The 25522-nt window shown below is 51.3% G+C and overlaps 2 protein-coding genes and 1 long non-coding RNA gene across 4 annotated transcripts; 1 reads left to right on the forward strand and 2 right to left on the reverse strand.

Moving 5' to 3' along the window:
* Window positions 1–4332: 4332 nt before the first annotated feature.
* Window positions 4333–18220, reverse strand: LOC134760458 (uncharacterized). The gene is made up of 2 exons (XR_010137916.1): window positions 18085–18220; window positions 4333–8161 (listed from the first exon to the last, which is right to left on the reverse strand). It is a non-coding gene; the product is annotated as an uncharacterized LOC134760458 (long non-coding RNA).
* Window positions 15839–19276, forward strand: RANGRF (RAN guanine nucleotide release factor). Its single transcript, XM_009251277.4, has 5 exons — window positions 15839–18051; window positions 18142–18258; window positions 18444–18600; window positions 18689–18774; window positions 18999–19276. Exons 1-5 carry the CDS (start codon window positions 17975–17977, stop codon window positions 19120–19122), a joined length of 561 nt encoding a protein of 186 aa, XP_009249552.2. The 5' UTR covers window positions 15839–17974; the 3' UTR covers window positions 19123–19276.
* On the reverse strand, window positions 19245–25160 carry SLC25A35 (solute carrier family 25 member 35). Of its 2 annotated transcripts, XM_024234688.3 has the most exons (5): window positions 23606–25160; window positions 21701–21766; window positions 20513–20665; window positions 20022–20156; window positions 19245–19858 (listed from the first exon to the last, which is right to left on the reverse strand). In XM_024234688.3, exons 1-5 carry the CDS (start codon window positions 23978–23980, stop codon window positions 19685–19687), a joined length of 903 nt encoding a protein of 300 aa, XP_024090456.1. In that variant the 5' UTR covers window positions 23981–25160; the 3' UTR covers window positions 19245–19684. The 2 variants fall into 2 exon arrangements, with proteins under 2 accessions (XP_024090456.1, XP_024090457.1); XM_024234689.3 differs by lacking the exon at window positions 20513–20665.
* Between the last annotated feature and the right edge of the window lie 362 nt (window positions 25161–25522).

Consider the following 25522-nt stretch of genomic DNA (forward strand, 5'->3'; position numbering starts at 1 on the left):
TTATTTCAGAGATTTTTCTCATTGCTTTGCAAAGTGACCTACTCTGAGCAATATAGGACTCCTCCGGATCATTTTTGACATTTGAATGTTCTTTCCTGACCCTTGGAAAGGATATATGTATGTGTCAAATTTATGTATCGAACGTACAATTTGGGGGCTGGTACCAAGGCTGAGATATCAAGTTTATTAAGTGCTTGATGCAAAAGTCAAAGGATGGCATGTGAGGTAACCTCCTGGTTGGCTGTGATAAGTAAATTCGTGGATTTTGAAGGGGGAGCAGTTTCTGGTTTGGGTTGCAATGGCCACGTAAGACCCACCCTCCTCAGACACTATCAAGACCAAGTCCATTGGCTTTTCATCCGTGTTTTCATCCAGTAGCCATGTAACCCTGTCCTTGCCGACCCCCACCCAGCTCCATTCCCACTCACCCACTCCCAGGGGCCGTCTGGTGAACCCTCCAGGCTAGCTCTCTGCCCCCTCCTTGCCTTCATGGGAAACCAGCTATCCTCTGAGAGCAACTTCTGCAGCCCCTCCAAGTGGTGGCTTTTCTTCTCAAACCTCAACCTCACGTATCTCATCTTCCCCAGGCTGGGGAGTTGGGGTCCTCGTACCACTGCCAGACTGTTCACCCAGTTCAAAGAAAACCCTGCCCATTGCAGGCTCATGCCATTCTACTACATCCCTTTCACCCAATTCTTTGTGTTCTATTGACTTCCCCAGCGCTCCTGGTGGGAGAGGGTGCCAATTCTTCAATAATTGATTCCTCTCTAGAAATAGAATGTTCCTGCCAGGTGCAGTGGCTCATGCCTGTAATTCCAACACTTTGGGAGGCCAAGGCTGGTAGATCACCTGAGTTTGAGACCAGCCTGGCCAACATGGTGAAACCAGTCTCCTTTGATCTTTTTTTCTTTTTTGAGACAGGGTCTGGCTCTGTTGCCCAGGCTGGAGTGCAGTGGTATGATCACAGTTCACTGCAGCCTCAACCACCTGGGCTCAAGTGATCCTCCCACCTTAGCCTCCCAAGTAGCTTCCTCTTGTTGCTCTGCATGGTACCAATTCCCAAAGCTACTTCAGTATGGCTACTGAACTTCCAGCTGTCGTGTCTGCATTCCAGACAATCGGAAGCAAGAATGGATAAAGGAAAAAATGTACCCTTCTTCTAAGAACACTTGGAAATTGTATACATCATTTTCTCTACCATTGGCCACAATTTAATCATAACTGGGAGGGAAGCTGGGAGATGTCATCTTTATTTTCAGCAGCCACAACCCCAGCTAAAATACTGGAACATTCTATTTCTTTTTTTTTTTTTTTTTGAGATGGAGTCTCGCGCTGTCGCCTAGGCTGGAGTGCAGTGGCGCAATCTCCGCTCACTGCAAGCTCCACCTCCTGGGTTCACGCCATTCTCCTGCCTCAGCCTCCCGAGTAGCTGGGACTACAGGCGCCCGCCACCTCGCCCAGCTAATTTTTTTTGTACTTTTAGTACAGACGAGGTTTCACTGTGTTATCCAAGATGGTCTCGATCTCCTGACCTCATGATCCGCCCTCCTCGGCCTCCCAAAGTGCTGGGATTGCTGGGATTACAGGTGTGAGCCACTGCACCCGGCCCTGGAACATTCTATTTCTTTCCTTTTCTTTCTTTCTTTTCTTTCTTTCTTTCTCTTTCCTTTCTTTTTCTTTCTTTCCTTTCTTTCTTTCCCTCCCTCCCTCTCTCTCCCTCTCGTTCTTTCTTTCTTTCTTTTCTTTCTTTCTTTCCTTTCTTTCTTTCTTTCTTTTCTTTCTTTTCTTTCTTTTTGAGATGGACTCTCTCTGTTTCCCAGGCTGAAGTGCAGTGGCATGATCTCGGCTCACTGCAACCTCCGTCTCCTGGGTTCAAGCAATTCTTCTGCCTCAGCCTCCCGAGAAGCTGGGATTATTGGCGCACACCACCACACCCAGGTAATTTTTGTATTTTTAGTAGAGACGGGGTTTCACCATGTTGGCCAGGCTGCTCTTGAACTCCTGACCTGAAGTGATCTGCCTGCCTCGGCCTCCCACAGTGCTGGGATTATAGGCGTAAACCAAAGCGCCAGCCTATCTTGTTTAAGCACTGTTAATTTTGGTGTTTTCCATCCCTTGTAACTAAACCTTACCCTATTCAACCACTCCTAACTCCCTCTCATTCTTCAAGGGTATTAGGCCCTGGTTCCCTGTCTTGTGCTTCACCTCAGCCCCTTCTGTTATCCTGTATCCATGTCGGTGACCATCCGACACTCTGAACTTTTCTACAGTGACCTTCATTCCACCTCAGCTAACTATCCCACTTGGATTTTATCATCACCCAGGATCGGCTCTATCTCCAAACTTATTTATGCAGGTGTCCTGTTTTCTTCCAACTTTTTTTTCTTTTTGAGATGGAGTCTCACTGTCGCCCAGACTGGAGGGCAGTGGTGTGATCTTGGCTCACTGCAACCTCCACCTCCTGGGTTCAAGTGATTCTCCTGCCTCAGCCTCCCGAGTAGCTGGGATTACAGGCATGTGCCACCACACCTGGCTAGTTTTTGTATTTTTAGTAGAGAAGGGGTTTCACCATGTTGGCCAGGATGGTCTCAAACTCCTAACCGCAAGTGATCTACCCACCTTGGCCTCCCAAAGTGCTGGGATGACAGGCATGAGCCACCGTCATCCCTGGCCCTTTCCTTCCATCTTGCTTCTTTATCCACAATACTCTGAGATTTCAAAGTAATTAGGACCTCCAGTGCAATAATTACTTTACCCCAATCCATTGCTCCTTTTCTTTCTTCCCTCCTTATCCAGCTTCCAGTAACAGCCTTTCCAAAGCCCCTTCACTTGAGCTATGACCTTTTCATCATACCCATTTGGCAAACTCCCAACCTACCTGCTTTCTCTGAGAAAGCCAGACAGAGCAGGTTCTTTCATAAGTTCATCATTAACCACCTATGGGGAAACAGGGAATGGGAAGGAAAAATGGAGGTGAAAGTTTAATAAGAAAGTGCCCAAGTGGGCCTTTGATGATACAATGTGCCATGAACCAAGGGTCATGATGACCTTAGTTCTCTAAACCTGAGGTCTAAAAGCAAAAACCATTTACAGCAACATACACACCTAGTGATCAAGTCCTTCCTTTGGGTTTCAGCTGAGTCAATAGCACTGCTCAAATCCTTTGTGAGAGGTTATTTCAGTAGCACCACATGCCTCCCTTTTCAGCCCAAGTCTCTGTTGTACTTTATTTTTCACCATTGCAATCAATGAACTGTCAACTGTTTTTATTTATTAAGAGATGGAGTCTAGCTCTGTTGCCCAGGCTGGAGTGCAGTAGCATGATCTCAGCTCACAGCAACCTCCACCTTCTCCTGCCTCAGCCTCCCAAGTAGCTGGGACTACAGACACGTGCCACCATATCTGGCTAATTTTTATATTTTTATTTATTTTATTTTATTTTATTATTTTTGAGAGGGAGTCTCTGTCGCCCAGGCCGGAGTGCAGTGGCGCGATAATTTTTATATTTTTAGTAGAGACAGGGTTTTGCCATGTTGGCCAGGATGGTCTTGAACTCCTGACCTCATGATCTGCCCGCCTCGGCCTCCCAAAGTGCTGGGATTACGGGCATGAGCTACTGTGCCTGGCCTGAACTGTTTCTTTGATCAAAGATCTGTCTCCCTGTTAGTGTGTAAGTTCCATGGGTAGGAGATCCATTTTTGCTCCCCACAGTGTCCTAATACCTAGCACAGTGCCTGGCACCTAGTAGGTGCTCAATAAATATATGCTGAACAAATTAATACATATGAATGTTAAAATTAGTAAGTATTGACATACTTTTTTTTCCCTTAATACAAGAGTGAATTAGTGGATTGGGTTCATGGGTGGTTGGACTTTGTATATCCTCTCAAGCATTTCCCCTTTTTACCTCATTTGTCCAGTTAAAGTCACGAGTTCTTGTTATCAGGTCAAATGAAGGGGACTGGCCCTGTGTAAGTGGAAAGACAGGGAGAACCAGTAAGTCTCTTTTCTTTCTTTCTTTTTTTTTTTTTTTTTTTTTTGAGATGGAGTCTCACTCACTCAGCTGCCCAGAGTGGAATGCAGTGGTGCGATCTAGGCTCACTGCAACCTCTGTCCCTCAGGTTCAAGCGATTCTCCTGCCTCAGCCTCCCAAGTAGCTGGGACTACAGGCGCAGGCCACCACGCCTGGCTAATTTTTGTATTTTCAGTAGAGATGGGGTTTCACCATGTTGGCCAGGATGGTTTCGATCTCTTGACCTTGTGATCCACCCGCCTTGGCCTCCCAAAGTGCTGAGATTACACGTGAGCCACCGTGCCCGGCCTCTTTTCTTGCTTAGTTTAACATTTTTTCTTTGTTTTTCTTTTCTTTTTTTTTTTTTTTCCCCCCCGCTTAGTTTAACATTTGCCTGGCAGCCAACAGGGCCCTTCAGTTGCACAGAAAAAGACACAACACTGAACTAAGCACACATTACCGTCATCCTCAGTTGCTGGGGAGGCAGCAGGCAGGGGCTAAGCACAGAGAAGAAGTGTGAGTGGGAGCGTCCAGATGGGACCACCTGGTGGGAGCCACCTGTTTTAGAGAGGCTTCCCTCCAGGGCACCCTCTGCTCTCCAACAGGCCAGCCCACCAAGGGTCTTCGTTCTGAACTGTGTCTGGGACACTGCTCAAACTAGAACATAGATAATGGAGAAAGACTGGAAAGAAGAGGGGTGGGCATCAGTCAGTGGTGAGCCTGGTGAAGGAATGTCTCCCACGGCAGCTGGGTGGTCAGTATCCCGGGGCCTGGCTGGCAGCGTGCTCCCAGCACCTGCTGTATGTAAGACCCTGTGGTGGTGGAAACCAAATAAACCTTCTGTCACTGGTCACTTGGGGGCGGCAAACAGCCAGATGGCAGAGACTGGAGACCTGCTGCAGTGGAGCCTGGGTCTTGGCTTCTTGTGGGGCTTCAGGAAACCTTTCCGTGTGAGCAGCCCACTAGGAATGCCTGCGGCATTGGGCCATCCTCCCCCAAGCAGGAAGGGCTTTGTGCAGCTCCCTCTGCCTGGTCAGGCTGGAGGGGCAGCCTGCGACTACAGAATGAGACAAAACACTGTGAAACAGCCCTGCCCATACTGTCACTCAGGGAACAACATTGTCAAGGGCCTCCTCCTGAGGGGCACACATGAGGCAGATAGACTTGGAACAAGTGACTTCAATCCAGTGCCTTTTAGGGGAAGCTCAGGGTGCCGTGGAGCTCATAGCAGGGGAAGTGGCCCAGACTTTTGGGATCAGGGAGGATTCTCGGAGTGAGCTGAGACCTGAAGGATGAGTAGCAGTTTGTTACATGAAGGTGGGTGGCACTCTAGAAAAACAACAATATTTGCAAAGCCTCAGAGGCGAGAGACATGGTAAGGAGCTAAACAAAGGTGAGTGAGTCTGTCTGGAACATCAAGTGTAATATAACTGGGAAACAGGACAGGCAAAATCAAAGTCCTAACAGAACAGGAATCTGGACTCGATTCTAAGAGCAACGGAAGCCATTTGGAGGGGTTTATACAGCAGGTAGACATGAGCAGTTCTGCATTTTTGAGAAATCACTCTGAGAGGAGGGAGGCAGGAGAGGACATGGGAGTCCACGGAGAAAGCTACACAGTCTCCAGGCAGAAACAGTGCTAGCTCGGACTACGATAGTGGCAGTGGAGATGGCGAGAAGTGGAAGGATTCAAGGGCTATTAGGAGATAGAATCACCATGAATGGCAAGGTGCGGTGGCTCATGCCTGTAATCCCAGCACTTTGGGAGGCTGAGGCAGGCAGATCACAAGGTCAGGAGTTCAAGACCAGACTGGCTAACATGGCGAAACTCCATCTCTACTAAAAATACAAAAATCAGCCGGGTGTGGTGGTGCACGCCTGTAATCCCAGCTGCTCAGGAGGCTGAGGCAGGAGAATTGCTTGAACCTAGGAGCCAGAGGTTGCAGTGAGCTGAGATCACACCACTGCACTCCAGCTTGGGCCACAGAGCGAGACTCTGTCTCCGGGGTGGAGGGGGGACGAATCACCACGAACTGGGTGTTGGGGAAGAGGGATGGGGAGAGAGGAGCCAGTGATGATGCCCATGCTTCTTGCTTGAACCACTGCGTAGATGATGTCATTACCTGTGATAGGGACATGTCTGGGAAGAAGATGATGTGCTTTGCTTACAATGTGTTCAGTTTGAAATGTCAATGAGACATGTAGGTGGAGGGATCCAGGAGGTGGTCAGAAGAGATCTGGGACGGAGATGAATGTTTGGGAAGCACTGGTATGTGGATGGGTAAGGTTATCTAGGGGGAGTGTGCAGGGCCTGGTAGCCCAACATTGAAGGGGTTGACAGAAAAAGAGGAAGCTGAGAAGGAATGGCCACGACTAACCCAACAGTCTAACCAGTAGAGCAGCTTCCCACTGCCCAGCGATCCAAGGCAGCAGAAGAGATTAGGAAGCAGGCCTGTTCACCACAACTCCTCTCCCCTAGATCATTGCCAAACGCAGTACAACGGCCCTCCCCACTCCCAAACATCTCACCTGTGGAAAGTTACAGGGAAGTGGCCTTGGCTAAATCAAGCAGATGGAAAGAACTAAATTAGGCCAGGTACGGTGGCTCATGCCTATAATCCCAGCACTTTGGGAGGCCGAGGCGGGCGGATCACCCGAGGTCGGTAGTTCGAAACCAGCCTGACCAACATGGAGAAACCTCGTCTCTACTAAAAACACAAAATTATCCGGGCATGGTGGCACATGCTTGTAATCCCAGCTACTCAGGAAGGCTGAGGCAGGAGAATCACTTGAACCCAGGAGGCAGAGGTTGCAGTGAGCAGAGATGGAGCCATTGCACTCCAGCCTGAGCAACAAGAGTGAAAAAAAAAAGAAAAGAGCTAAATTATATGGTGCTTTGGAAGCTGGGACCACATGGACTCTTAAGAGGGATGGCACCTTCTAAGAGGTTCCAAGGGCAGAAACAAGGGGCAGTTCCACTGGGTTTCAGACACAGAGATCCCAGCCTGGATTATCGTGGAGGATGAAGCTGCTCCATCTTGGATGCTGATCCGCCATGTTGTCCTCTGGTTAACCCCTGTTCTGGAATGCCTCCTCTAAGATTGCCACTTTAGCTACTGTGACCTTAAATCCTGCTCTTAGATAGATTCACATAGCATTCTGCGCCTTTCCCTGAGGGGTTGACTTCAGTGGTGCCACACATTTCTACTGAGGCATTTATACCTTTCTGGTCAGGTATATCAGCCCTGGGACTCGGGGATAACTGACCGACAGCCGCCTGGCTTCTGTTCTTAAGTCACTATTAAATGTTTCTTTCAGAGTAACTGGATACATCAGTCTCCCTCTTTCTTTTCTTTCTTTTTTTTTTTTTTTTTTGAGATGGAGTCTTGCTCTGCCACACCCAGGTTGGAGTGTAGTGGCACTATCTCAGCTCACTGCCACCTCTACCTCCTGGGTTCAAGTGATTCTTCTGCCTCCCGAGTAGCTGGGACTACAGGCGCACACCACCACACCTGGCTACTTTGGTATTTTTAGTAGAGACGGGGTTTCACCATGTTGGCCAGGCTGGTCTTGAACTCCTGACCTCAGGTAATCTGCCCGCCTTGGCCTCCCAAAGTGCTGGGATTATAGGCGTGAGCCACCATGCCCGGCCTCAGTCTCTTTCTTCAGCCTCTCAGCTCCCTTGGCCTTTGGGTAGGTTTGCATAGACTGGTTGTAGATGTGGAAAGTCCTCCTTCCCTTGTCCATGTTGTGCCTCTGTCTCTGCAGGAGGCCCATAGGATTCTGAAGAGCTGTGATGGGAGCCCCGCCTTGGCTCTCCATCAGACTCAGGACAGGCCAGCAGGGTTGCTATCCATCACCACACACCACCTCTCCCTTTTGACAGTGTCCAAATTGCCTCTTCCTCCCACTTCTGGAATATGTGTTGAGAGACAGCGGTGAGATGCAGGAGGGCGTGTATCTGTGGAGAAGTCAAAACTAAAGGTTGCCAGAATCTAGTTGGAAAAGTACGTCCCTCGTTCCTCGTTGGGAGAGCAGTGGGTCATGTGCTGTTAGCCAGCTCCAGGCACAGGGTCCTTATGGAGAAATGTTACGGAGCACTGGCATATGGATGGTGGTCCCCGCTGCACTGGCACTGATGATCTTATGCTGAAAAGGGATGAATGACAGAATCAGAGGAATTGGACTCCATTGTAGGGAACTAGGGGACAGAGGATAAAGTGCCCAATCTCGTGACTTAGCAGCAGCAAAGAACAGAAGCCCTCTCTCCTCTTTGCCCTACTTACAACCCAAACCCTCCAACTCTGTCTTTCTGTCATTGGTCTCTCCATTCTTCTTTTTTTTTTTTTGAGGCAGAGTCTTGTTCGGTTGCCCAGGCTGGAGTGCAGTGGCACGATCTCGGCTCACTGCAACCTCCGCCTCCCAGGTTCGAGTGATTCTCCTGTCTCAGCCTCTTGAGTAGCTGGGATTACAGGTGTGCGCCACCACGCCTGGCTCATTTTTGTATTTTTAGTAGAGACGGTGTTTCACCATATTGGCCTCAAATTCTCGACCTCGTGATCTGCCTGCCTCAGCCTCCCAAAGTGCTGGGATTACAGGCATGAGCCACCCGGCTGGTGTCTCCATCCTTCTTGACCAGGCTTCCATCTTGGAACCTGCTCTACATTTTTCCCCTCCACCTTGTGCATCGTCCCATATTATTGTTTTCCTTCTGCATTGCTCATCCTGGCTTCATCTCTCCCTCTCCAAACTGTAACAGCTTAGCACAGACTCTCATCCCTCTACACACACTATACAAGTCTGGTGCTGACCACCCGGAGTTAGTGTCAGATCCCACAAGTAAAGGTCTGAGTCTTCCACAAGACTCCCCTCATTTCAGACAGTAGCCAGAAATCTCAGGGGTCCCCAAGTCAGCCACACTTTGCCTGACTGGCTATATATTCAGAAGTTCCCACAATCCCCACAGGCTCAATAATTCACTAGAAGGACTCACAGAACTCAGAGAAGCACTATACTTATGATTGTGGCATTGTGGTTTTATTATAAAGAATATGCATAGGTGTCTGGGCACGGTGGCTTACGCCTGTAATCCCTGCATTTTGACAGGCCGAGGCAGGCAGCTTACCTGAGGTCAGGAGTTCAAGACCAGCTTGGATAACATGGCAAAACCCCATCTCTGCTCAAAATATAAAAATTAGCCAGACATGAGATCGTGTCACTGCACTCCAGCCTGGGCGACAGAGTGAGACTCACAAAAAAAAAAAAAAGGGCCGGGCGCGGTGGCTCACGCCTATAATCCCAGCACTTTGGGAGGCCGAGGCGGGCAGATCACGAGGTCAGGAGATCGAGACCATCCTGGCTAACATGGTGAAACCCCATCTCTACTAAAAATAGAAAAAATTAGCCAGGCGTGGTGGTGGGCGCCTGTAGTCCCAGCTACTCTGGAGGCTGAGGCAGGAGAATGGCGTGAACCCAGGATGTGGAGCTTGCAGTGAGCAGAGATGCGCCACTGCACTCCAGCCTGGGCGACAGAGCAAGACTCCGTCTCAGAAAAAAAAAAAAAAAAAAAAAAAAAAAAAAGAATATGCATAGGGAAGGTTGGAACAGGTCCCAGAATCTGAGCTCCTGTGGGGACTGCTCAGGAGTCAGGGCACAGAGCCCACTGGCACATCAATGTGTTCACCAACCAGGAAGCCTCACTGAACTTCAGTGTCCAGAATTCCTATCGCAGTTTTATTGGGCTGATATCAACGGGGCCAAAGCTCCAACCCTCTAATCACACGGTTGATCTTTCTGGCATGGCTCACCCCCATCCTGATTCATGTCCTTAGCATAACCTATCTAGGGGCCCACCATGAGTCACCTCATTAGTATAAACCATTAGGGCCTATCAAGAATAACAAAGAACTCCAATAATGGGAAATTCCACAGATTTTGAGTTTTTCAGGAACCAGGCATAAAGGGCAATTAAGTTTTCTGTTTGTTTGTTTGTTTGTTTGTTTGTTTTGAGACAGAGTCTCCCTCTGTAGCCCAGGCTGGAGTGCAGTGGCTCAATCTCGGTTCACTGCAACCTCTGCCTCCTGGGTCCCAGTTCAAACAATTCTCCTGCCTCAGCCTCCCGCGTAGCTGGAATTACAGGCACGTGCCACCGTGCCCAGCTAATTTTTGTATTTTTGGTAGAGATGAGGTTTCACCATGTTGGCCAGGCTGATCTTGAACTCCTGACCTCATGATCCACCCGCCTCGGCCTCCCAAAGTGCTGGGATTACAGGCTTAAGCCACCACACCTGGCCTTTTTGTTTTTGTTTTTGTTTTTTTTTGAGACAAAGTCTTAACTCTGTCGCCCAGGCTGGAGTGCAGTGGCGTGATCTCAGCTCACTGCAACCTCCCCCTCCCGGATTCAAGTGATTCTCCTGCCTCAGCCTCCTTAGTAGCTAGGATTACAGGCACCCACCACTGCGCCCGGCTAAGTTTTGTATTTTTAGTAGAGATGGAGTTTCACCATGTTGGCCAGCCTGGTCTTGAACCCCTGACCTCAGGTGATCCACCCGCCTCTGCCTCCCAAAGTGCTGGGATTACAGGCTAGAGCCACCATGCCTGCTCTTTCATTTTTATTTTTATTTTTATTTTTTTTAAGAGATGGAGCCTTGGCCGGGCGCAGTGGCTCACACCTGTAATCTCAGCACTTTGGGAGGCTGAGGCGGGCGGATCACCTGAGGTCAGGGATTCAAGACCAGGCTGGCCAACATGGAGAAACCCTGTCTCTACTAAAAATACAAAAAAAAATTAGCTGGGCATAGTGGTGCATGCCTGTAATTCCAGCTACTTGGGAGGCTGAGGCAGGAGAATCGCTTGAACTTGGGAGGCGGAGGTTGTGGTGAGCCGAGATTGTGCCATTGCACTCCAGCCTGGGCAAGAAGAGTGAAACTCTGCCTCAAAAAAAAGAGAAAAAAAAGATAGAGTCTTGTACTGTCATCCAGGCTGGAGTGCAGTGGTGTAATCATAGTTCACTGCAACCTCAAACTCCTGGACTCAAGCGATCCTCCTGCTTCAACTTCCCTGGGATTACAGGTGTGCATAGCACCATGCCCAGCTAATTATTTAAATTTTTTGTTGAGATGGGGTCCGGTTACATTGCCCAGGCTGGTCTCGAATTCCTGGGCTCAAGTGATCCTCCCACCTTAACCTCCCAAAGTGTTGGGATTACAGGCTGAGCCATTGCGCCTGGTCCAGTCAAGTTCTTTATTGTACAACATCTCTTAACAGGGCCTAATTGGTAAATAACCTATCTCTTAACAGCCATCCAATAAATACAGGCCAGGCCCTGTACAAGTCAGTGGAAAGTTGATGGTGAAAAGACACACATGGACCCCTCTCTCCTGGTGCTTAGTGTATTATACAGCGAGGTGCCTGCAGTGGTGACAGGAGCATAGCAGCACAGCAGGAGCCAGCAGTTAATCCACAAATGTTTTCTGGAGATCTGAGGATGAGCTAGCTAGGGAAGAAGGGGGAAAGAAAGTTCTAGGCAGAGGGCATCACATGTGCAAATGCCCAGAGGCATGAAAGAGGCTGACTCAGTCAAGGGATCGAAGAAAGTTCAGTGTCTAGCACACAGACTATAAGGGGAAAACAGCAGGGCGCAGTGGCTCACACCTGTAATCCCAGCACTTTGGGAGGCTAAGGCAGGTGGATCACCTGAGGTCAGGAGCTGGAGACCAACCTGGCCAACATGGTGGAACTCCATCTCTTCTAAAAATACAAATATTAGCCAGGAGTGGTGGCACATGCCAGTAATCCCAGCTACTCGGGAGGCTGAGGTCGGAGGATCACTTGAACCTGGGAGGTGGAGGTTGCAGTGAGCCAAGATCATGCCACTGCACTCCAGCCTGGGTGACAGAGCGAGACTCCGTCTCAAAACATAAAAGAAAAAAAAAAGACTATAAGGGGAAAATGATGGGATATGGGGCTGAAAATTTCCAGGGAAAGGACTGAGTGACAGGTATAGAATTGCTCCAAACACTAGGACACACTGGTCTTCCTCAGACACTAACTTGGTTATAGCAGGCCTTTGTGTATTGTGTATCTACTGTGGCTACCACTGATTGCCAGACAATTCTAAGCATCTCCCCAAGGCAGGTTTCTCAGCCGGGGACTAAGCAGGGGCACGAACTAGATCTCATTACAGGATATGAACTCTAGCACGCCCTAGCTCTTCCTGTTCAGGCTGAAGGCCCAGAAAGAAGGGCCATGTTTTACCCATTTTTAGACCCTCTCCTAAAGCCTAGTACAGGGCTAAATACACAAAATACTTCATAGCTGGATTTCCTAATCTTTAGTCAATGAGCTTGGATAAAAATTTCATGTTTCTTTTTTCTTTTCTTTTTTTTTTTGAGATGGAGTTTAGCTCTTGTCGCCTAGGCTGGAGTGCAATGGCGTGATCTTGGCTTACTGTAAACTCTGCCTCTCGGTTCAAGTGATTCTCCTGCCTCAGCCTCCCAGGTAGCTGCGATTATAGGTGTGCACCACCATACCCGGCTAATTTTGTATTTTTAGTAGAGACAGGGTTTTGCCATGTTGGTCAGGCTGGTCTCAAACTCCTGACCTCAAGTGATCCACCTGCCTCAGCCTCCCAAAGTGCTGGGATTACAGGCGTGAGCCACTGCGCCCAGCCCATCTTTATTTTCAATATGTATAATATTTTGAGACAGGGTCTCCCTCTATCACCCTGGCTAGAGTGCAGTGGCATCTCGGCTCACCGCAGCCTCAACCTCCTGGCTCAAGCCATCCTCCCACCTCAGCCTCCCAAGTAGCTGATACTACAGGTGTGTGCCACCACTCCTGGCTTTTTTTTTTTTTTTTTGAGACAGGGTCTCCCTCTGTCACCCAGGCTGGAGTGCAGTGGCATGATGTCGACTCACTGCATCCTCAAGCTCCCAGGCTGAAGCAATCCTCCCACCTCAGCCTCCCCAGTAGCTGGGAGGTGTGAGTCACTATGCCCAGCTAATTTTTGTATTTTTTTGGTAGAGATGGTGTTCTGCCATGTTGCCCAACCTAGTCTCGAACTTCAGGGCTCAAGCAATCCTCCCTCCTGGGCCTCCCACAGTGTTAGGATCACAGGGGTGAGCCACTGTGTACAGCCATGTTTTCAGTAACCTTTTAACTGAAATTCAGCATTTCCTTTCACTGTGAATTTAGGTAACAAACCACAGTAATATTAGCAGTATCTGTGGTTTCATCTCAATAGCAGTTACAGATATGCTTACTTTAGAATGACTGTGGATCTCTTGAACCATAATTTGTATGCATCACTAGTTTTTTATTACATTTATTAGAGACTGCTGCTAGATCTAGTTAATATGATAACAAAGAAGTAGATTTGTACCCTATCAAATATCTGGGTTTAATTTTCTTTTTCATTTTTTGAGAAACAGTCTGGCTCTGTTGACCAGGCTGGAGTGCAATGGCGTGATCTTGGCTCATTACAACCTCTGCCTCCCAGGCTCAAGTCATCCTCTCACCTTGGCCTCCTAAGTAGCTGGCACTACAGGTGTATGCCACCATGCCCGGCTAATTTTTTTTTTGGTAATAGAGACAGAGTCTCACTTCATTGTCCAGGCTGGTCTCAAACTCCTGAGCTCAAGCAATCTGCCCACCTAGGCCTCTCAAAGTGCTAGGATTACAGGCGTGAGCCACCGCACCTGGCCCATGCCTGTAATCTCTTTGACAGTCCAGGGTGGGAGATGGCTTGAGCCCAGGAGGTTGAGGCTGCAGTGAGCTGTTATCATGCCACTGCACTCCAGCCTGGGTGACAGAATAAGACCCTGTCTCAAAAACACAGAAAAAATAAAAATAATAATAACATTACACCGAATAGGGGATCATGGGCTTCACAAAACTGCCAAAGCAGTCCACAGTAGAAAAAAAGATGAAAACCCCTGCTTAATAGAAATATTCATTGTCCTAACTCTTCTCAAAGGAATGCTTGACTTTGGGTGTGGTGTTGTCTTTCTGATCTGAGTCCATCTCTTGGTGCCCTAAAGGGGAGAGTCTCTGGGACTCTTGTCCCCAAAGCAAACAGCTGCATCAACTGCATGCAGCGCACTGGATAAGGGAATGTCCCAGGTGTAGAGAATCAATCAGTTGCAGGCCTACTTGCAACCAGTGGGCTGAGAGCCAGCCATACCCTCACATTCTCCTGAGAAAAGTGGCTGCTGGCCATCTCTCTACTGAGATTTGTCTCCTGATACTCATCATCCTAGCCACAGCCAGCTGGATCAGAGATCTCCCTTGTGTTTGGGTGGTGGCCTGAGGAGTGGCCAGGCAGGAGAGCCGGCCAAATAGGTACTTTCAGATTGAATAACAACTAATCGACCCAATTGGATCCTGTCCCTTGGGAAGTTGGAATTTAAACACTTGAGGGAGTCGACAGGTGGCAGGGCCAGCAGAATTGACAGGCACACACACAAAAAAAAAGGTGAAGGGAGAAGGAGAAGTGGAGCCAAGCGTGGGGATTTGCCAAATGAGGGTGGCCTTCCACCCCATTCATTCAGAGGAGGTCCGGCTGAGCAGCCCCCAAGAGCCCACAGAATTGTGGAGGGCCAGGGGTCCCCAGCTGCGCAGGGCTCATGGTAGAACACGAGACAGGCCAGACACCCAAAATGAGGAAGTTGGGGGGGCTTTTTTCTCAGCCTTTCTGACCTAGCGTGACCTCCTCTGGGCCCATGTAACAGGCCTCCACACCCCCTTATGCCTGGTGCAGGCACCCTGTTAACTTCTATGTCCCTGTAGGTCCCTTTCCAAGGACTCTACCTGCTTGACTGCTCCCAAAGCAGCCAGAGCCAGCATTGCCCCTGGTGGGGAACGGAGCTGGAGAGCAGGCTGGCAGCAAGGAGGAGGGAGGGACAGAGAGGTCTGTCACTCATTATCCCAGAGAAGCATCATGGGGTGGACTCCTCTGACCTGGCTCCTTTTGTTTCCCATGGCTGGGCTCCTTCTCTCCCTCTAGAGCCTGTAACGCCCCCGCTCTGTCAAATTCCTTGTACAGCAAACTTATTCTACTCTCTTTACCCAGAAATAGGTCAGACCCAACTACATCCATATCTGATTTCTTCCTTTTTTTTTTTTTTTTTTTTTGTATGTTTAGTAGAGACGGGGTTTCACCATGTTGGCCAGGCTGGTCTCGAACTCCTGATCTCAGGTGATCCACCCGCCTGGGCCTCCCAAAATGCTGGGATTACAGGCATGAGCCACTGCACCTGGCCCATATCTCGTTTCTTCCTAACAGCATTTTATTTCATTTTTGAGACAGAGTCTTGCTCTGTCGCCCAGGCTGGAGTACAGTGACGTAATCTTGGCTCACCGCAGCCTCCACCTCCTGGATTCAAGCAATTCTCCTGCCTTAGCCTCCCTAGTAACTGGGATTACAGGTGCCCGTCACCACGCTTGACTCATTTTTGTGTTTTTAGTAGAGATGGGGTTTCGTCATGTTGGCCAGGCTAGTCTCGAACTCGTGATCACAAGTGATCCGCCTGCCTCGGCCTCCCAAAATGCTGGGATTACAGGTGTGAGCCACGGCGCCTGGCCCACCAACAGCATTTTAGAGATGAGGAAATGAGACTCAGAGAGGAGTCTGATGGCTATAGTAAGAAATGAGGAGTCAAGCTCCTTAGTGTACGCTACAAAAACCCTGCACACCTGACCGTGTTTGCAGCTCCCTGCCACCCATTCCTATCCTACCCTCCCTTGCCAAACAGATACACTTGCTTTCTCCAAAATATGCCCTCTCATCTCCAAGTTTTTGCTCCTGATGTTCCCCCAGCTAGAATACCCCTAGGATGTCCTACTGAATTCTGAGTCAAACTTTAAGACTCAAAGTATGGGCCAGGCATGGTGGCGTATGCCTATAATCCCATCACTTTGGGAGGCCAAGGCAGGAGGATCACTTGAGACCAGAAGTCCGAGACCAGCCTGGGCAACACAGTGAGACTCCATCCCTAAAAAAAAAACACACACACACACACAAATTACCGGAGCATGGTGGTGCATGCCTGTAGTCCCAGCTACTCAGGAGGCTGAGGCAGGAGGATGGCTTGAGCTCACAAGGTTGAGGCTGCAGTGAGCTATGATTGCACCACTACAGTCTAGTCTCGGCAACAGTGAAACCGCCTCTCAAAAAAAACCAAAAAGACTCAAAGTGTGCTCCACTGTTCCTTCAGTGAGGCATCAGGGGCTGTGTCCTAAATGTCTTTGTATCTCCAGCCCTTCACATAGGGCCTGGCAAGGTAAGAGACCAATAAATATGTACCCTTTGGCTTCATTTCACTAAGTCATTAGGGTCCAGAGGTATGGTCAGCACTTGGAACCCTGTGGAATGGCCTCAAGATCAGAGTCCTCTTGCCCAATTCTTGGCTGGGAAGTAGGTGACATCTAGAATCCATGAGGATATGGGTGATCTCCTGGGTTCCAGACATTTGCATTGAGTTTATTCAATCACTTAACAATATATATTAGGTCTGGGCTGGGCACGGTGGCTCACGCCTGTAATAATCCCAGCACTTTGGGAGGCCGAGGCAGGCGGATCACCTGAGGTCGGAAGTTAGAGACTCGCCTGACCAACATGGAGAAACCCCATCTCTACTAAAAATACAAAATTAGTTGGGCGTGGCGGTACATGCCTGTAATCCAGCTACTTGGGAGGTTGGGGCAGGAGAATAGCTTGAACCCAGGAGGCGGAGGTTGCAGTGAGCCAAGATCATGCCATTGCACTCCAGCCTGGGCAACAAGAGTGAAACTCCATCTCAAAAACAAAACAAAACAAAACAAAAACAATATATATCAGGTCTGTTATGCTCTAAACACCGTGCCAGGTGCTGGAGATCAAAGATGAATAGAGAAATGAACTGAAATGATATAGTGAAGTTAAAACTTAAAGAACACAACAAATCTGTAAAAGACGAACAAAAGAGGGTTTAATCTGTGCTTCTGTCCAGGTGTGCGGAGCTGGGGGTGGGGTTGCACCTGCCTGGGAGCATTCCCAAGGCAAATATTTGAGAAGAATTAGATTTCTAATACCCAGGTTGGCTCTCACTTTCAGGAAGATGTGAGACCTGAATCCTAACCTGGACGCATTGTTCCCCTAATTCCCAGCAGCGGATCTATGAATTAGCGGTCTGGGTGGCAGTCCATTCGTCGTTCAGAGGCCCAGAACACCGTGAAACTATGCTTTCCTGACTCAAGAGACCCTACCTAGACGTGGGCCCCTTTCACGAGAATCTGCCCCTCAGGAGGGTCTCAGGCGACCTTCTTGGAAGGTGTGACCACTTGAAAAGGACGAGGAGGCCAGGCGCGGTGGCTCTCGCCTGTAATTCCAGCACTTAGGGAAGCCGAGGCGGGAGGATCGCTTGAGTCCACGAGTTTGAGGCCAGCCTGGGCAAGATAGGGAGACACTCCCTACCCCGCCCCATTTCTACAAGTAATTAAAAATTTAGCCGGACGTGGTGGCGGGAGCAGGAGCCACTCGAGAGGCTGAGGCAGGAGTATCACTTGGGTCCTGGAGGTGGAGACTGCAGTGAGCCGTGATCGCGCCACTCCATTACAGCCTGGGCGACACAGCGGGACCCTGTCAACCAATCAATCAAGAGGAGGCTGGCGGGAGCATGCGCGTGACCACCGAGGGCGACAGAGACCCTAACCCTAAGTCCAACCCCAAGGCAGACCCCACCGTCCCGCCAGGCGCCCTCCTAAGAGCGCGGCTTCCGGAGCAAAGCCGCTGACCCCCGCCCCCAGGGTCTTGGCGCCGATTGGCCAGCGAGAGCGCAGGGCGGAGCCAAATCTTAAAGGATCCGGGAGCTAAGCCAGAACCGGGTGGCGGTGGCAGCGGCGAAACCCAGGGAGCCGATGCCACGTGACCCAATGTGGGCTCCTTTTAAACCTTTCTAATGCCCATAACCCAGCCGCAGGCCCATGGAGCCCACGAGAGACTGCCCATTGTTCGGGGGCGCCTTTTCCGCCATCCTCCCCACGGGGGCCATTGACGTAAGGTGAGAAGGCCGGGGCGCCCAGGGGCTGCTGACCGGGTGGGTGGTGGGAAGAGACCGGGGTCAACCAGGGTCTGCCTCGCCTCACTCCAGCGACCTCCGACCGGTCCCGGACAATCAAGAAGTTTTCTGCCATCCCGTGACGGACCAGAGCCTGATCGTGGAACTTCTTGAGCTGCAGGCCCACGTGCGGGGCGAAGCGGCTGCGCGGTGAGAGAATGGCCCCCAGCTGGCCAATGGCAGGGGCGGGGTCGGGCCAGTGGGCGGGGCCCGCGGCCGACGGTTAATCCGGGCGGTGAGACCTCGCAGGGACCGGGAGCCAGGCCTGCAACTTAAAGATGCTCCTGGGGAGGCGACCAGAGATGTCCCTTCCTGACCCCGCTTCCCTACTCCAGGTACCACTTTGAGGATGTTGGTGGCGTGCAGGGGGCTAGGGCTGTCCATGTAGAGTCTGTTCAGCCTCTCAGTTTGGAGAACCTGGCCCTGAGGGGCTGCTGTCAAGAAGCCTGGGTCCTCTCTGGCAAGCAGCAGATAGCTAAGGAAAACCAGCAGGTGAGGGCCCGAGAGTGTGCAATGTCCTGGAAGGGCGGTAGCGGGGACGCAGAGATCCAGGTAAGCATCCTGACTCTGATCCCCTTAGGTAGCAAAGGACGTGACACTTCATCAGGCCTTGCTGAGGCTGCCCCCGTACCAGACTGATCTCTTGCTCACCTTCAATCAGCCCCCGTAAGGAGGAAGGAACGGGCGGGTATCTCACGACTGGGTTCCTAGGAGAATCGGGCTGGGAGGGACAGAACAGGGAGACTCACTGGTGGGATCCTCCAAGGAAGCGGGAGTGGGCCAGAGGTTTAGGGTAACTGATACCCAGGTCCTCTGGGGAACAGGAATTGGCAATTTCCAAACCTCAGGCCTGGATGATGTTCTCTCTCCATCTGTTCCCCCACCCCAAGCCCTGACAACAGGTCATCTCTTGGCCCTGAAAATCTGTCACCTGCACCCTGGAGCCTGGGTGACTTTGAACAACTGGTGACCAGTCTGACCCTTCATGATCCCAACATCTTTGGTCCCCAGTAAAGGCGCCGAAGCACTGCATGATGTTGCTGAGAACTTGGGGACTCGGTTCTGTGAGGGGGAAAAGGGGTTGAAAAGAGGGTTTCCTCTTATTTCTTCCCTGTGCGTAAACATAAGACACCCTCTTCAGAATAAACTTGCTTTATAATCAATATAATCTCTGTGCCTTTGAATCTAACAGGACACCTGGGTCCCAGACGCCTGGGAATTGGGTCTCTCAATTCCCTTTGGTTTTGGAGGGAGGAGTTTAAAGCTGTGCATGGGAGCAGGAAGGACTCAAGGGTGGCAGTGGTGAGAGGGAGGAAATACACTTTGGGATGACTCAGCCCTGAGAGAGGGGTGTGAGTTACCCAGGGAATGGGTAGGGAAGGTTTAAAGCAACACCCAAGGAAAGAAGGGAAACTCATCTCTTGTAGTGATTCAACCCTGAGAACAGATGGGGAGTGGGGTTGGCTGTCTCCCATGGATGGATGAAAGGTCACCTAATCAGTAGTCACCAGGACATAGTGGTGGAGGCACAAGTGGCCAAGGAGTACTAATTTGGTGGAGACTGGGAGAGCGGCTGTTATTTAGTGTATGTGTAGTAGAGGGAGCGCAGCTGGTCCCAGAAGAAGAGGGAGAGGATGGTGTGGGGGCCGAGGCGGAAGTAGGAGGCACCTATACCCTTGTACATGCCAAAAATGCCCTCGGTCCGAGATGTCTGCAGCAGAGCGTCCAGTATCCCCCGGTACATGAGGCCCTGAGAGCGTGTCAGAGAGGGAGGGAGAGCACAGAGAAGGAGTTTGTCAGGGCCCACCATGGGCAGCACCTCCACAGGCTGCATTTCAGGCTATCCCACCTGCACCCGCAATCTGCCTTCCCCATCTCCTGCTTCCCGCCTGCATCCCAGAGCACTTCCTTACCTTGCCCTGTGCATCTGTGGGCTGGTTGTAGAGCCTTGTGCAGGCCACATCAAAGGGTGCCATGGCCAAGACAACTGCAATGCCACTCGTCATGGCAGCCACCAGCGCCAACTTCCAGCTCTGGGGAGGAAAGATCTAAGGGGGTAGAGAGGAAGAGCATTGTCAACCAGCCAACCATTCCACCCCAAGGACAGGACAGTCCCTGCCCTGGGGACACAGATGCTGGTAACTCAGGGAGCTTCTACTGCACCAGTTATAACAGTGCAAAAACAGTGAGAAGGAGGAAGGCCAGGGTACCCTGAAGGCTCAGGTACCCCTTCTGGGAGGAAGTGACAAGAGAACTGCGGGAAGGGTCTAAAGAGTTGACCTCCAAGCCCTCCTGCCACTCCCTCACCTGTGAATGTTGGGCACCATCTCCTCCAGGGCCTAGTGCAGCTTGCCCTCCCCTTCCCCCCTTCCCGAAACAGACCCACCCATTTCCCAGGCAGTACCTCCCACTGGCTCAGGAGGTCCTTGGTGGATGAGAAGGTGCACAGCTGGGTGGAGGAACCGACGATAACTCGGGGCAGGCCGCCCAGAGCCCCACGCCATAACCCCACCAGACCATGTTTCTGGCCAATCTCGGTTAGTGCCTGAAACATGCCCTAGTGTGGGGAAGACCAGGGGTGGGGTTCAGACAGCCCAGCATCAGGGGCTGCCATCCTAACACTGCCAAGGATGGGTCCTTAATAGGAACCTCTTGTCCAGACAACCAGTTCAATGTGGGCTTAGAGCCAGAATGTGGGCCCTTGGTTGTCTAGCCACCCCATTGTTCCCTCCCTGGGCACCCAAAACTGGGGCGGGATGTATGCAAGTGAGGCCATTCACTGGTCAGGAGAAACAGGGGCAGAAAATTAGAGGAACTGGAGTACATATTGGAAAGGGGTGTCAGGCGCGGTGGCTCACGCCTGTAATCCTAGCACTTTGGGAGGCCCAGGCGGGTGGATCACCTGAGGTCAGGAGTTTGAGACCAGCCTGGCCAACATGGTGAAACCCCATCTCTATTAAAAATACAAAAATTGCCAGGTGCAGTGGCTCACGCCTGTAATCCCAGCACTTTGGGAGGCCAAGGCGGGCGGATCACAAGTTCAGGAGTTTGAGACCATCCTGACCAACATGGTGAAACCCCGTCTCTACTAAAAATACAAAAATTAGCTGGACGTGGTGGCGCATGGCTGTAATCCCAGCTACTCAAGAAGCTGCAGCAGGAGAATCACTTGAACCCGGGATATGGAGGTTGCAGTGAGCCAAGACCGCGCCACTGCACTCCAGCCTGGGCAACAGAGCGAGACTCCGTCTCAACAAAACAAAACAAAACAAAACAAATTTAGCTGGGTGTGGTGGTGCACGCCTGTAGTCCCAGCTACTCAGGAGGCTGAGGCAGGAGAATCACTTGAACCCGGGAAGCGGAGGTTGCAGTGAGCCGAGATCGTGCTAGTGCACTTCAGCCTGGGCAACAGAGCAAGACTCCGTCTAAAAAAAAAGTAAAGAGGGTCTGGGTAGACTCCAGGGGCAAAATGGGACAGAACCGATAGGTTGAGCAGAGCAGTGGCTGGGATTGGAGCTGTTAGGCGCAGGCAGAAAGCTAGGGGAAAAGAGAAAGGATGGTCAGGGATTTTGGCAGACTTGGGAACCCTCACCTGATGCTTATACTGGTGTCCTACAGCAATTTCTGAGGCTGCCTGTGCCTGCAGGTGTGTCTTCACCTGGGAACAAGAGAATATCATAGCCTGTGCCCCAGTGGTCATCCTCCTACCTCAGAACCAAATGTCTCACCCCTCACACTTCATCTAGGGTGTTCAGCAAGGAATAGCCTCTTATTCTGATTATTGTTGTTCCTACTTAACAAACTGGTTAACAAAAAGACTGTCTCTAGGCTCCAGCCCCGGGGGGATGGATCTCCCAGCACTGCAAGACACCCCACCCCCTTCATATCCTCCTTCCCTTGGGGCTAGCAGTGGGGGGTGGAGTGGTTGGAGAATGGCAATATTTCCTAAGGCTGTTCATGTTAGGCAAGACCTGGTGTCCAGCCTCTCATGCTAGCTCCCATTCCCAGACTGGATCTCCAGCCACCACTTCTATCAGGCTCCCCATCAGACTCTGGGCAAAACTTGCTCTCTAGCCCCCAGTCCCCACAGAGGTATCTAGCTGACTTTGGAGACACCACTGTCCCTGAAACTCACACCCTGAGAATGAGACCAGACTGCCTCTGCTACAGGACATACTACTTCCCAGTCTCTTTTGCTCTTAGGAGCACTAAGCAGGGCCTAGCCCTAGCAATAAACAGCTGTGTGACCTTGAGTGGGTCACTTCCCCTCTCTGGGCCTCAGGCTCTTGACCCTTCACCTATACCACATAACTCAAAGGGGCAGACGTTGAGATTGTTAATTCTGTGATACCCAGGGTCTTCCTGATCCCCAGACTCTCTGACGTATGTTAAATTCCTTATCCTCCCCTTCACAAATCCAACCTCAATATCAACACATAATAATAAAAACAAATGCTACCAAATGCTTACTGTCTGCCAGGATTCGCACTAATGCTTTCACGTCTACCGCATTTGTCTCCCTCGATCCTCCCAATAATCACACAGAAAGGGCACTACAATTATCACCATTTTACAGATGTGGCAACTGAAGCTCAACAACTAGTAATTTTCTTTCTTTCTTTTTTTTTTTTGAGACGGAGTCTCGCTCTGTGGCCCAGGCTGGAGTGCAGTGGCCGGATCTCAGCTCACTGCAAGCTCTGCCTCCTGGGTTTAGGCCATTCTCCTGCCTCAGCCTCCGGAGTAGCTGGGACTACAGGCGCCCACCACCACGCCCGGCTAATTTTTTGTATTTTTAGTAGAGACGGGGTTTCACCGTGTTAGCCAGGATGGTCTCGATCTCCTGACCTCGTGATCTGCCCACCTCGGCCTCCCAAAGTGCTGGGATTACTGCCGTGAGCCACGGCGCCCAGCCAACAACTAGTAATTTTCAAAGCCAGGATTTTAGTTCCAGAAAGGCTGATTCCAGAGCCCATAATCTTTTTTTTTTTTTTTTTGTGAGATGGAGTCTTGCTCTGTCGCCCAGGCTGGAGTGCAGTGGCACGATCTCGGCTCACTGCAAGCTCCGCCTCCCGGGTTCATGCCGTTCTCCTGCCTCAGCCTCCCGAGTAGCTGGGACTACAGGCGCCCGCCACCACGCCTGGCTAATTTTTTGTATTTTTTAGTAGAGATGGGGTTTCACCGTGTTAACCAGGATGGTCTCCATCTCCTGACCTCGTGATCCGCCCGCCTTGGCCTCCCAAAGTGCTGGGATTACAGGTGTGAACCACTGCGTCCGGCCCCAAAGCCCATAATCTTAATCAATACATTCAATCGTGTCCATCAGATGGGTGTGTATAGGGCAGATCAGAAGACTCCAAAGCCTACCAGCACTTTCCTGATGCCTTTCTCTGCTTGCAGTGGGGCAGCACCCTGCCACCTATGCCCTTGGGAAAGACCAGGCTCCTATCCTACAACAAGGATCTGCCCTGAAGGTCCCAGGCAAGAGCCCTCTTCTTACCATGTAGATGGGGCTCCCCAAGTAGGCTCCCATGACCCCAGCCATGGCCCCAGCTGCTGCGCTGCGGGCAGGACTGTGGGTGCCTTCCGCTGTGTGCAGGTAGCCCCCAGCCTCAGCCAGCCCATAGGTGCCCAGTCGGATACCATTCATCAGGAACTGGTATAAAAGGGCAGGGGCCAGACCCTTCTGCAGGGCAGCCAGGCCATCCACCTTGCCGATGGTGATGAAGGCATGGAAGACATTTCGGTAGTGCCGCTGGTATGTGCCAGGGGCCTGCAGTTCTCCCTGCAACTGCATCCTGGTCTTCACCACCTCCAGGGGATTGGTGAATACACAGGCCCCGCAGGCTGCCAGGCCACTCATCAAGAAGTCCATGGTGGGATAGCTGTAGCAGGAACTGACCCAAGAGTAAGAAAGTAAAAATGGGTGTCAGAAAGCGGGGTTGGAAGACAAGGGGAAGGCCTGTTTCAGCAGTACAGGCTGCAGAAGGTAAGAATTTAGATTTGCAGTCAAGGGTGCCAGGGTCAAATGTCAAGTGGTCAAACGTCAGCTGGAATTTGGGAGTCAAGAGCTGGCAAGCAGGGAAGAGACAGAAACCTAGGAGATTCTGGTGAGAAGCTTATGGCAGGACCCTCTGAGGTCAAGGAGGGGCAAAAGACAGAAGGTTGCAGGTGGGATGGCTTAGGATGGCGGGCGACGGGGGCAGGGGAGTAGAGGAGAGAATCGCGGGGTTGGGAGATGGAAGCTAGGGAGGCAGGAAGAAGCAAGCCAGCAAGTGAGAGAAGAAAAGGATCCGGGAGAAGAGCCGGTGATTTCCTCGAGCCAGCAACGAGATCTGGATCCGAGAAAGAAGTCAGGACTCTGGCCAGGAATGAGCGTCCCTAGGCAGCCACCGGAGCTCGCAGCAGCTTCAACCCCGGGTAGCCTGCGGAGGCCGGGCCGCCACACTCCTGCCACTGGAGCGCGGGGCCAATGGGGAGCCTTCGAGAGCCACAACCGAGGCTCTCAGCCAATCAGCGCCGAGCCGGCTCCGCGGCCAATGGGAGGAGCTCTCGGCGCTCCCGTCCCCGGAATCACCCGAAGGCGGGTGGAATTAACTCTCCCGGCCCCGCCACCAGCGCTCGGCCGCCGACTGCGGCTCCGGAAGGGAGGCCCGGGACGCGGCGGTTTTGTTATTGGCAGGGAAGAGACCTGGGTTCCCGATCCAACACAGAGGCCGAGCGCAGCAGTCCCCCACTGGGGTGCTGGGACCGCCCCTCGGGTGGGCGGACGGCTTCCTTCTTTAGCTTCTTACCCCGGGTTGTGACCGGGTGGGGTCACATAAGTTCAGGTCCACGCCCTGCTCGGTGCTGGCGCCAGGAGAGCCAGCAAGACGCGGCCCGGTCTGCGGGGGGTAGAGGGACACACCTGTGCTGCGGGACCAGTCTCCTGAGGCCGGGTGGTACTTGGTTAATTAAATCCTTAGTCCTTAGGCTTTTTTTTTTTTTTTTTTTTTTGAGACGGAGTCTCGCTCTGTCGCCCAGGCTGGAGTGCAGTAGCGCGATCTCAGCTCACTGAGAGCTCCGCCTCCCGGGTTCACGCCGTTCTCCTGCCTCAGCCTCCGGAGGCCCGGCCGAGATTTCATCATTGTTTTAAATCTTGAGTTCATGCTGGGTGCGGTGGCTCACCTGTAATTCCAGCACTTTGGGTGGCTGAGGCAGGAGGATTGCTTGAGCCCAGCAGTTTGAGACCAACTTGGGCAAAATGGTGAAATCCTGTTACTAAAAAAGAAGATTAAAAAAAAAGAGATACAAGCCGGGCGCGGTGGCTCACGCATGTAATCTCAGCACTTGGGGAGGCCGAGGCGGGCGGATCATGAGGTCAAGAGATCGACTATCCTGGCCAACATGGTGAAACCCTGTCTCTACGAAAAATAAA

Source organism: Pongo abelii, chromosome 19 (assembly GCF_028885655.2).
Source record: "Pongo abelii isolate AG06213 chromosome 19, NHGRI_mPonAbe1-v2.0_pri, whole genome shotgun sequence".
Classification (NCBI taxonomy): domain Eukaryota; kingdom Metazoa; phylum Chordata; class Mammalia; order Primates; family Hominidae; genus Pongo; species Pongo abelii.

Coding starts and splice junctions, on each gene's coding strand:
- SLC25A35 (XM_024234688.3), bottom strand. CDS start 23,980: ATGGACTTCTTGATGAGTGGCCTGGCAGCCTGCGGGGCCTGTGTATTC. Junction 20,666..21,700: donor GACACCAGTATAAGCATCAG/GTGAGGGTTCCC, acceptor TCCCCACACTAG/GGCATGTTTCAGGCACTAAC. Junction 19,859..20,021: donor CCACAGATGCACAGGGCAAG/GTAAGGAAGTGC, acceptor ACACGCTCTCAG/GGCCTCATGTACCGGGGGAT.
- RANGRF (XM_009251277.4), top strand. CDS start 17,975: ATGGAGCCCACGAGAGACTGCCCATTGTTCGGGGGCGCCTTTTCCGCC. Junction 18,052..18,141: donor ACGGGGGCCATTGACGTAAG/GTGAGAAGGCCG, acceptor GCCTCACTCCAG/CGACCTCCGACCGGTCCCGG. Junction 18,259..18,443: donor CGGGGCGAAGCGGCTGCGCG/GTGAGAGAATGG, acceptor TCCCTACTCCAG/GTACCACTTTGAGGATGTTG.